Source organism: Aspergillus multicolor (assembly GCF_047715735.1).
Source record: "Aspergillus multicolor strain CBS 133.54 unplaced genomic scaffold BDW74scaffold_36, whole genome shotgun sequence".
In the NCBI taxonomy this organism is placed as follows: domain Eukaryota; kingdom Fungi; phylum Ascomycota; class Eurotiomycetes; order Eurotiales; family Aspergillaceae; genus Aspergillus; species Aspergillus multicolor.
This window is the reverse complement of record NW_027395987.1, coordinates 294,982-306,414: the sequence shown is the minus strand read 5'-3', so window position 1 is coordinate 306,414 and position 11,433 is coordinate 294,982. Positions and strand designations below refer to the sequence as shown.

At 44.3% G+C, this 11,433-nt stretch overlaps 2 protein-coding genes across 2 annotated transcripts; both read right to left on the bottom strand.

Annotated features, from left to right (window-relative positions):
* Nucleotides 1-974: 974 nt before the first annotated feature.
* Nucleotides 975-2,535, bottom strand: BDW74DRAFT_161477 (uncharacterized protein). Its single transcript, XM_073725792.1, has 3 exons — nt 1,659-2,535; nt 1,363-1,452; nt 975-1,242 (listed from the first exon to the last, which is right to left on the bottom strand). The coding sequence occupies exons 1-2, from the start codon at nt 2,021-2,023 to the stop codon at nt 1,401-1,403; spliced, it is 417 nt and encodes a 138-aa protein (XP_073579464.1). The 5' UTR covers nt 2,024-2,535; the 3' UTR covers nt 975-1,242; nt 1,363-1,400.
* Nucleotides 2,536-2,855: 320 nt separating this feature from the next.
* Nucleotides 2,856-7,965, bottom strand: BDW74DRAFT_92620 (pleiotropic drug resistance family ABC transporter). The gene is made up of 7 exons (XM_073734090.1): nt 7,114-7,965; nt 6,608-7,052; nt 5,496-6,563; nt 3,958-5,448; nt 3,450-3,910; nt 3,334-3,390; nt 2,856-3,276 (listed from the first exon to the last, which is right to left on the bottom strand). The coding sequence occupies exons 1-7, from the start codon at nt 7,728-7,730 to the stop codon at nt 2,910-2,912; spliced, it is 4,506 nt and encodes a 1,501-aa protein (XP_073579463.1). The 5' UTR covers nt 7,731-7,965; the 3' UTR covers nt 2,856-2,909.
* Nucleotides 7,966-11,433: the final 3,468 nt, after the last annotated feature.

The window sequence follows — 11,433 nt, the reverse complement described above, 5'->3', positions numbered from 1 at the left end:
TCTGTCGGTCAAGTTTTATCAACTTATCACTCTCATGATCAGTGCGTGTACCTAGGTAACGCACATGCAATGAAGAATGCAGAATGCAGCCCGCTGCGGCTCTCCTGGTTTCAGGTACCTAGCAGAACCCGGCTCGACTGGACTCTGTTGGCCCGTTGCGACCGCTTTGACTCTGTGAGCCACGCAAGCAGTCGGGCTAAAGTGCTTGAGCAGCCAATTGATCAACGAATCAATTTTAGAACAACGTGCGTGGCTGTGGCGCGCGGTTGTTGATGGACGTAGGACACTGGTCGGACTGATGTGGCTGTGCCTTGGGCTGTACCAACGATGTACTCCGTATTCATTGTAACTATTACATTTGAATCAACTAATAGATGATCATAACCTGGAATCTGTGCCTCTCAAACAAAAGGACTTTATGTAGAGCGACCAGTTTCGAGCCTCCCTGTAACCTTTCAATGTTGCTTAGATCTCCTAGTTATGCAACATCGCTCTCCAAGATTCATGCCTGCGTCTGCCCACGACTTTTACTTTGGAAGTCAAACTCGCTTGTTACATGTCGCGTTGCTATATATGCTTAGTTCAAGTATCTTGAAAGTTGTATGCAGCATAAGCCTGGCTTTTACCTCCACATCTCTGTTAGACCATGGTTGGCAAGAATATATATATTTGCCGTCAGCAAGAAAGCTCGCCTACGGTCGGCAACTTACCCTTTTCCCATAATTAGATAAACTCTATAGATCGGTTTATTAAACCTTGAGCCACGAGATAAATACCCCTTCCATATTCCACGGTTCTGCTTGATGCTTACCATGGAAGGCCACCCGGCAAGGGAAAGCATAATTCGTGAATGTTTTCTTAGTAAACAAGACGTGTATAGCAGTCATGTGACTATTATCGGGGGCGGTAAACCGGCACAACCCCAGAACCTTGGAATTGCCTCCAGTCTCCGAACGAGTCCCCATCATCCTCAGAGCCAGAGCCACCGCCAGGCGACCACGAACCGAACCAAAGAATAAATAGCATCGCCCGTTATTAATATCTTCCTCTTCTTCCTCTTCCTGCGCCCAATTTTCCAGACCACCCTGTCCACCCGTTTCTAACTTTCGCCTCGCCTCGTTTCATTGCGCGTCTCTCGTCTTACACCTGCACTCGACCCCTCCCGATCGCTGCTCACCTCACCTCACCTCAGCTCGCCTTGCGTCGCCCGGGCTCAGTTGCTAAAACTTGGCATTTTCTTGGGTACGAGGCTCCCCGGCATCGATTGGCTCTCTGTTACTGCGAGCCCCGGAATCCCGTCATCTTCTTTTTCTCGTCCTCGGCGATCTTCTTGCACCGCTGACGACTTCGTTCGCTCTCCAGGTCTTGACCGTCTTCGTCTTATCCGCACCGCCGCGCAGTTATGGCCGCCAACGAGTTCTATAACCAGGGCCCCCCTCACCCTCAGCATGCGTAAGCGTCCCGTTCCTTCGTTCTTTCGGTCGTGAATTGGATCGCTGCGCGATCACGCAATTGTAGTTGCGTTGTCGAGCCAAGCCGAGTCGAAGCTCGAATTCATCGCTGCGACCGTCTGCCAAGGTCGCGATGAGCGACTCGGACCGGCTATTGGCCTTCTCTGTTATCTCAATGAACAAACCGTGCTGACTATCGTCGTTTAGTTACCAGGGCGGCGGCTACCCCCCGCAGGGTCATTACCAGCAGCCGCAACAGCCATACTACCCTCCCCAAGGTGGTTACCAGCAGCCTTACCCGCAAGGACCTCCACCGGTACGCCAGCCGAACACCAATAAATAGTATCCTGAACGGAAGAACTGACGGATATCGCCGCGTAGCAACAGATGATGTACCAGCAGCAACCTCCCCGAGAGAAGAAGGACCGCGGGTGTCTCGGAGCTTGGTGAGCAGTCCCCAAAAACTCTAGATATCGCTGTCCTGTACCTAACCTACTGTCTCCTTCTAGTCTTGCGACCCTCTGCTGTTGTTTCCTTTGCGAGGAAACCTGCGAGTGCTGCTTCGACTGCATTGAGTGCTGCGAGATGTGTTAAACGAACTGAACAATGCTACGACCCCAACGAGACGAGACGAGTCCGAAACAAAGACCGCCTGCTCCCTTCCGGCTCCTCGTATGCAGCGGACTGCTCGAATCAGATGCAGACTCTGATGCCTATGACGTTCGACTGTCCCTACCAACGCACGCTAATTACTTGGAAATAAACTGAACCGGCTCCATTGGACATTTCTCGACGACAATCATTACTCAGATTCTCCAATGAGCCATGCCATAACGCCCTGACCTTTACTGGGATACTGAATGGATATCTGAACATCTGGATGAAGGCGCTGATGTCATTTACATTTACTCTAGTTATACCTTTTTCGCGTCGCCTTTTGTACTTTTTTAATGCCCGTGCCGCTCACGGATTGATTGAACCTTGGATGGGCGGATCTTGTTTGGAGAACTGCGCTGTATATTGATTGCTCTCCTATCGCTATCCATTTGCTCATTAATTAACTATACATACGTTTCCTCTTTCATCCCTGCCATATCAGAGAATCGTAGGAAAGCTCGTTCCCTCCACCATCCCTCGGCCGTGGCCGCGTCCATCAGAACCAACACAACCTCGTCTCGCATTGTTGGTTGCGGTCTTCTCTGTTCTTTACATGCAGCCAATCATGGTACGAAGACTACTTTACAGCGGTACAGGCTAGTATACGGAAGATATGCTTTCTACGCCACAACAGCTCTAAGCGAGAAAAATGGAGATAAAATTAGCATGACGGTGTCTGGCGAGATATCATGATCTAACATGCAGTGAGATAAGACAGGTCGAGAATGAAAAGCGCATAAAAGCCCTATACTCAAGACACGACACCAACTTATACGGAATAAACCCCCCAGTACAGCCAACTCACTTCTTCTCCACCTGCTGCGACTTCTTCTTCGGCACGCGAATCAACCAGTACAAGAACACAGCGGCGAATGCATTAAAAATGATGTAGACGAACAAGATGCCGACGTTGCGCCAGACGTCCTCAGGATTGATACTGAGCCCGGCTAGAAACTGGTCCGTTGAGGAAATCGGGCACATCCGACAATCGCCGTTGGGAGCCGAGCTGAGGATGCTCGCTCCCGTGATATCGGCGTAGGGGCCGAGGTAATCGTTGCAGCTTTGCCCGTCGGGTGGCGGAAATTTGAGAATTTCGATCTCTGAGCAATTCACATCTGCCCCAGCAAGACCCGTCGACAGTACGTTACCCACTAAGTATGTGAAGGGACTTTTTTTTTTGTCAGAGGTAGATCTGATGATTAGAGGCATTTAGAGTTGAACTAACCTGACCCTATACATGAAGATCCAGAATTTAGGCATGGCGTCCGGTGATGCAAGGACACTAAGTTAACTGTTAGCATATGCGTGGTTGTGGTGGGTGGTGGACGAAAAGCTGCTTACCCGTTGAAAATGAGGCACAGCGAGAACAATAGCTGAGCGATGTTGCTACCGGTGTCTGGATGCTCTATTCCAGCAATGATCATGGAGCTGAAGGTCGATGTGAACATCATGAAGATCAAAATCAAGAGGAACATGGTGCCGCCTCGCTCGACCGTCTCGCCAGGCCCTGCGTTGCGGTATAGTCCGATGGGATAGTACCAGCAGAAGTACGCCGGGACGGCCATCAGGATATTCCAGGGGAGTTCCACACAGATGCTAGCCATCATAAAGGCTTTCCATGAGTAGGCCTTGGACGGCCGCTCCCGAACTTCATATAGGGCACGTTGCGTGCAAAAATAGGGCATCATCTGTTGGACCAAGTTGGGGAAAATGACGAGTAGCATGAAGATGGCGAACATTTGGTTTTGCATGCCTTGTAAACTGAGTGGTTCCCTCCAGAACGTGAACCCGATGAAAAGAGGCTGTCTCGTCAATATACTTCAGCACCTGGGACTCTAAGAATACATACCGGAATGACGCACATGGCGGCCTTGGAGTAAATATAGGACGGACTGCGCCAATATTGCTGAAACATTCGTTCGAGGCAGATGAGGAACTGTGACCAGAGCGGCATTGCGAACTCTCCATACTCTGGCGTCCTCGGAGATGCTGGGTTCTGTGAAAGCTCTGCCTTCATCTGTGCCAATTCCTGACGGACCTGGTCGCGTTCAAGGCTATGGTTCCACACTTCGGACCAGTCTCTGTCGGCATGAGACCCTGGGGCGGCACCGATGATTTCCAACATCCATTCGGCGGGATTGGCCGTCTTGGGACAAGGAGCGGAGCCCTTCTTTTCAAAGTATTCAATCAAAGTCCCCATGTTTTCTCCGAGGTCGCCGAAATATATCGTCTTTCCACCTTTGGCCAAGAATAGCAGCCGGTCGAACTGCTGCATCAGGATGGCGGACGGTTGGTGAATCGTACACAAGATCGCCTGGCCATGGTCTGCTAGCTTCCTCATCAAAGAGCAAATGGACCAGGCTGTCTGACTGTCCAACCCAGATGTAGGCTCATCGAAGAAGAGAAGGAGATCCGGTTTAGCTGCAAGTTCTACTCCAATGGTAAGGCGCTTTCTTTGTTCCACGTTCAAGCCCTCGCCCAAGATACCAACCACGGCTTCTGAGTACTCCTCCATACCGAGCATCTTGATGACCTCTTCCACATAAGCCAGCTTTTCTTTTCGTGAGATGGTGGCCGGTTGACGAAGCATCGCACTGAATATCAGTGCCTCACGGACAGTGCTGGTCTCCAAGTGCAGATCTTGCTGTTGGACATAGCCTGTCTTGCGTTGGAACGAGTCATCCCGCAAGCGTCCGTCCACCAACATGTCCCCGGTGATGACTCCCATGGTAACGCGGTCCGCTAGAACGTCCAGTAAAGAGGTCTTACCAGCTCCAGTAACTCCCATCAGCGCCGTCAAGGTTCCTGGGCGTACCCAACCGTCGACATTGCTGAGGATTCGTCGATTCTCGCCTTTGATTTTGATATCGTAGCACACATCCTGCCAGTGGAAGATCGCAGTTTGCTTCTTGATGGCTCCGACATGGTCATCACTCTTTTCAGCACCAAGCTTTGACTTCTCTGTCGTGGGGGCTTCCTCTTCATCCCTCCGAACTTGCTTCGCGAAAGCCGGTATCTTGCCCCTTGGGAAGACCAGAATCTCTCCTTTGGAAGGCTTCGCGCGAACTAACTCACTCGAGATAATGTAGGCTGCCAAAAAGAAGAACATGAAGCCTAGCAAGATTCCGTAGTTTCGCCAAAGATGGGAGTAGTAATACTCGAATTGGGTATTCAAGTAGGTGTCACCATCGATGTAGTCTTCGCCGGCTACAGCTCCGTTTCCAGAGCAGATCCTGGACTGAGAAGGGACATCGTTATATCCATCTCCGCTGGGAACATACAATGCACAGTCAAATCGCCGGTGACTAAATTCGTTGACCATAAGTGACTCGAATGCGTACTAAGATATGGTGAGTAGCTGACTCGATATTTGGGTGAGAAACTTACACCAATGGGATTAAGGTAGTTGAGCCATTTGAACCAGGGATGCATATTGCGAACAGGAATCGTGAATCCGGTGTAGATGACGAGGATCAGCATGAAGATTGACGAGGGAACCATTGCCTGCGCCATAGACCGAGAGATTGCACCAATCCAGCGGAAGATGTTCGACATGACGAGTGTCGTCGTGAAGGAAAACAGATAGAAAATGAAGAAGTGACCTGCGGTTCGCCGAAGGTTCGTCATGAAGTAGAGGATAATGTTGAACACAATTGAGACGAGAACCTTAGCCGGCAAGTCGACAATCATCGAGCTGATCGCTTCTGCGGATGGATGATACAATGCGTACTTGAAGTGTTTCTCCACAATTGGTCTCTGTTGCCAAAGCGTTAGGATTTCCAATGCGCTTGAGAATGCGTTGAGCAGAATGGCGAAGAATAAGAGCGCCCCACGAGCGAAGAACTTCTCTGTCGTACCATTCATGTTGTAGAAGATGCTTGAGATGATCAGCGCCATGATACTGTTGCCAATAGTTGTGGCAAGCGTCATGCTCATATCACCCTTCAAACGTAAAAAACCTCTATACAGACATAGACGAATTTGCATCGGATAGGAGAGGGTATATGGCGAGCTAGCACGGGTGCTTTTGGCCTTTTCTGCGGCGCGAGAACGATTAAACTCCTCGTACTTGCTGCCGCCGACAGGGAACTCGTTCTGGAAAGCCTCGATGTCATCAAGCAATCTCCTGCGCTCCGCGCTCTGTCTCCATCGTTCTGCAAACTCGTCGGGCGTTCGGGGAACGAGATGCTCAAAGCCCTCTCGCACGAGACGTTCAGTAGGACTGGTCAAGGACGTCAGGAAATCGGCCGTAGTCTGTCTGTCAGGGCAATCGAATCCCATCTCGATAAAAAAGCGCCGGGCATCGAGAGCATTCCCAAAGTATATTTGCCGACCTTCATACAGCACGATCGCTTTATCGAACACATCGTAAATCGCCTGACTCGCCTGGTAGATGGCAACGACAGCTGTTGAGCCGGTATATTCGGTGGAAAGGCGAAGGTTTCGAACAAATTCCTGTTGAATTAGAAGGGCTGAATGTGGACGGAGCAGTCACTTACCAAAGCAGTTGAGCTGTCGAGGCCTCTGGTCGAATTATCCCAACACTGCAATGGACAACCACAAAGAGTCGTTTCTGCAATACTGACTCGCTTTCGTTCTCCACCGGACACGCCTCGTATAAACTCATTCCCAACCATCGTGTTCATCGTGTGGCTCAAGCCCAGCATCGCCATGGTGACATCGCGCATGTGATTAGCGTACTGGTCTCTGGTTACACCAGGGAACCGGTTGGCTGGAGTGCGCGCTCGGGCAGCAAACATAAGCGTCTCGCCAGCGGTCAGGTTGGGAAAATGGATCTCGGTTTCAGCCTGATAAATGACCTCCCCGCGAAAGCGACTGTGCATCTCATCCCACGAAATTCCCTGATATTGTATGTCCGTCCCTTCGTCGAGCCAAAGGCCGTGAGTCTCGCCGGCAATCGTCTTCAGAAACGTGGAACAGCCACTGGGAACAAGTAAAAGTAAGCATAGATCGGGGATTTTGTTACGGGCCAGCACTGTGTTACCTGCCGGGTCGCCCGAGCACGACCAACATCTCACCACTCCGAACGAAGCCCTCAAAGTTGCGCAAAATGTCAATGCGAACTCTATCCCCGAAGCCCAGCTTCCGACGCATCCAGCCGTAGCCCTTCAGCCACATATTTGCAACATCCATCTGGTAATCGGCGGCCGTTCCATAACCAAAGGCACTTAGATTGCGAAAGGAGACTCCGGCAGTGCGGCGGGGGTAGCGGTCTGGATCACGATTGGCAACGGAGAGGAAATTTTTCGTCCACTTGCGAGCGTTGAACTGGTCGGAGTTAGGATCGAGCTGAGGATCGCTTGAGGGATCGAGGAAGGTGTTGGTGCCGTCCACGGCGCTGCTCTTTTGCGACAAATGGGATAAGTTCCGCGCGAGCGCAGTGATTTTCTTCTCGCTTTCCTGGTCAAAGTCATTGTTGGCGTGTTCGGTGTCTTTCTCCGAGCTGGCGCATGTGATATCAGAGCTCTCTGCTTTCTCGGCAGATGAGCTCAACGCCGCGTTGCCTTCTGTAACCCTGCTGATGACGTCCGAGGCCTGCTGTGTCGTGCCGACAGGGACTACGCCCCCAAAAGGCGCTGGAGGCAGTGGATGAGCCGACATCGCGTGAGTTCAAGCTGTCTAGAAACCAGCGACATGCTCCGGATGAGTAGAGTAGGGTCAGTCAAAGATCGGACGGGACGCCTTTGAGAAGGAAAGACCCACGGGTTAAGTAGCGGACGGTAAGAGTCAGCCCACGAGACTTTGAGGAAGGAAAGAAGACAGCCCGAGACAAAGTCAAATAAAGAGCGAGGACGGATACCGGGAAGAGAGCATCCGAATCTGTCGGCCAAGTGACTCTCACAAACAGGGACAAGGAAACCAAGAATAGCCGATCCCCGTTGGCTACTACCCAACCTTGGGAACAATGGCACTCCCATGTTTTCGCGAGGTCATACTTGGCGTCGGCATAACGGGCAAAGGGAGCGCTGATAGGAGAATTCCATGTGCAGCTGGGCCTGTAGCCTGTAGGGCATTAAGTTCTTACTCCGGAGTACGCTGGGTCCGCCCCCGTATTGTATTGGATCGGTCGCTTAGGCTGATCGAGAATCCGGGGCTGACAGCTGTGGGCCTCACATCGCAGTGGATCGCTAACGGTCTCCAACCTGGATATCACGACGACGCTCTCGGCATCTTTATCCTCGATGCAGGTAATCAACAAAGCAAGTACGGGAGATGATAGTACCCGGTCATGTCAGACAGAACTGATGTTTCGCCGCAGAGACCGGAGCCCGAAGGCTGCTGCAGTGTCAGTGTCTGTCAGTCGTATTTCGTATCCAGCTGGTGGCCCCACCATGCCGACCCGGAGCCAGAAACCAGCTGGGTTCGACGCGCTAAAAGCTGGCATCGACGCACTAGTCTGCCTCAGGCAGAAAGGCGGGTGGAATGTGGCCCGTGCCCTAGATTTTATGTTAACTTTATATTTATATTTTTCTTACCACTTTATTACTTTTAATACCTTTATTATTAATAAACTTACATACATTATTTAGAGGTTAAAAGCAAGTATATAAAGTAATAAAATAATTCTTAATATAATAATAAGTACTTGTAAAGTACTTGCAGAGTACTTAAGAAGTATTTATTAAGTAATTAAATAAAAATTTTAATAGGTATATAAAGGGTTAGGATAAATTATAAATATATTAAGAATATAAAAATAATATATATCTTAACTATTATAATCTTTAGTTAATAAATCACTTTATAAGTACTTAAAAACTAATTAATAACTAAAATTACTTTTAATTTTTTAACTTTAACTTATATAATTCTTACTTTTTTTTTTATTTTAATTTATTTTACAAGTAATTTAGCCTTTAAGTTTTAGATTTTTAACTTATTCTTTAACTTTTACAGCTTAGAATTTTAAGATTAGTCGTGTGAATTTATAGTAATAACTTTTTAAAGACTAACCTGGGAGGTGCTAGTAAAGTAAATAGTAAGTATTTAATAAATAGTTTTTAAGTACTTAAAAGGTATTATACCTTAATCTTGCCCGGGAGCTTCCTTGCTGGCTTTAACTACCTTTTTAATTACCTTTTTAACTTAGAGTTTTTTATAATGGCCTTTTACTACTAGAAGATGGAAAAAATAATTAGTTATTATCCTTAATATTTAATTTAAAAGAGTTAGATTCTTCCTCTTATTAAGCTAGCTTTATAAAAGGCCTTAATATAGGTGCGTGTAAAGTGCTTAAAAAATACTTGCTAAGTATTTTATAAGTATAAATTAAATATACTAAAGTAAGTTATATAATTAAGATATCCTGCTTTAAGAGTTTAAGTTATATACTAGTATTATATATTATAAAAGCTATATGCTTAATTTTACTAGATATCTTGTATATCTAGCTTTTATAACCTATATATATAATAAGCAGTTAGCAAGCAGTTTGCAAGTACTATAAAAGTAATTAATACTTACTTTAAAATAGCTTATAAGAGTGTTAAGTGCTTTTTATAGTAATTAAACTTATTATATATTTACTTAACTGTATTTATACTCTTCCAAACTAGATTAAAAATATAATAGGGAATAAAAAAGTAATACTTGTTAAGGCCAGCTATAATAACTATACTTTTTTTATGCCAAGCCTAGTTTTGCACGGCCAGGTCTTTATAACCTTTTAAGGTAGTTAATTAACAAGTACTTATAAAGTGCTTTTTAATTAGTTAAAAAGTACTTATAAATTAAATAATTATATTATTTTTAATAATTTTTCTTAAATTTATAATCTAGAAGTGCTGCTATTCGTGCCCTAAGATAATGATTTAAATAGTTTTTATAAATAATTTTATAAATACCTTAAAAAAAGTGTACTTAATATAAAATAAGAATATTCTTTAAGAGCCAGAGTTATAAATAATATTCTGGGTTAATCTTTATTAAAAACTAAGATAGTTTTAAACCAAGTAGTTAGTTACTATTTATTAATTAATTAGGAAGTGGTTAAGGCATACCTTTAATTTATTTAGTATTTATATTTATTATAAGAGCATGAAGTCCAGTGCCATAAATAGTATAAAAGGTAAGCCTTTTACCAGTTAACTTATTAATTATACTATAAACCTTTTTAAAGATAATATAGTAGCCTTCCGTGGTATTTTTAGTTATAAAGACCCGGCAAAGGGTAATAACTAATTTAAGTAGTTAATAGCTAGTTAATAAGCACTTAAAAAGTAGTTTTTTATAATATATTCTTTTTTTAATTATTTAAATATATGGTAAATACTAACTCCTTTAGCTCTTTAAATTAAACACGCTTATATAATATATTAATCTTAACTAAAGGTAAAGTATGGAGGAGTTTAGCTTGGTCTTTAAGAAGATAAATAATAAAAATTTAATTATTATTTTAATAAATCTCCTAAACATACTCCTAAGTAGTATTTAATTAGTCCCCAAGCAATTATTAGCCAGTTATAAAGTACTTACCTAAAGTTTTATATTCTTGCCTAATTTAAAAATAACACTATTAACATCCTGACCTGCTGGGTAGTATAAAAGGCGCTGTTTCCTAATAATAGCCCTAATTAGGTCCAGGTTTAAAAAACTATTATAAATCTACTAAATCATATAATAATTATATTTAGCATAAAATAACTACAGCGCGAGACTTTTTAGGAAAGAACCTATATAATAATTTTATAGCCTTAGTAATTAATTAAAAACTGCTTTAAAAGTACTTACCAAGTGTTAAGCTTGGGCTTTAAGCCTGATTAATTAATTACAGAATTTTATTTATAATTCTGGCTGGGGGTTTTTAAGGAGGTGGAGGAGCATGTGTATAAATACTATAAAAAGTAAAGATAAAATAGGGATTATGATTAAGATTTATAGGAATTAATTAATAAAAAGTAACCTTATATTTAGCATGTATTAATTTTCCAGGTCCTTGGGGGTGATTATATACTAATTAAGCACTTAGCAAGCAGCTAATAAATAGTTAAGCAGTATTTCCTAAGTACTTATTATAAAAAAGTAACTTTAATTTAACTAACTTAATTACACTATATTTCTCTGTATTAATAATAATCTTACTTTTAAACAGGTGTTTAAGAAACTAAATATGAATTAAGCCATTTTTAGGAACTTAATAGGTGTAATAACTAGCAGGATTAAATGGTATATTTATATACTTAATATAAAAGTTAAAGCTACCTAATAGATTTTATATTAATTAAAAAGCACTTAATAAGTAATATATAAGTAATTAAGTTACTAAAATAAAAGCCTGAGATAGTTATGGCTGGCAGGAATCCTA

Excerpts from the sequence above, each read along its gene's own strand:
- BDW74DRAFT_161477 (XM_073725792.1), bottom strand. The coding sequence starts at position 2,023 with ATGCAGTCGAAGCAGCACTCGCAGGTTTCCTCGCAAAGGAAACAACAG. Across the intron at positions 1,453-1,658 it reads GGTAGCCGCCGCCCTGGTAA|GCATGCTGAGGGTGAGGGGG; the intron begins CTAAACGACGAT and ends CGGGACGCTTAC.
- BDW74DRAFT_92620 (XM_073734090.1), bottom strand. The coding sequence starts at position 7,730 with ATGTCGGCTCATCCACTGCCTCCAGCGCCTTTTGGGGGCGTAGTCCCT. Across the intron at positions 3,391-3,449 it reads CTGTGCCTCATTTTCAACGG|TGTCCTTGCATCACCGGACG; the intron begins GTAAGCAGCTTT and ends CAGTTAACTTAG. Across the intron at positions 3,277-3,333 it reads ATCTTCATGTATAGGGTCAG|TCCCTTCACATACTTAGTGG; the intron begins GTTAGTTCAACT and ends CAAAAAAAAAAG.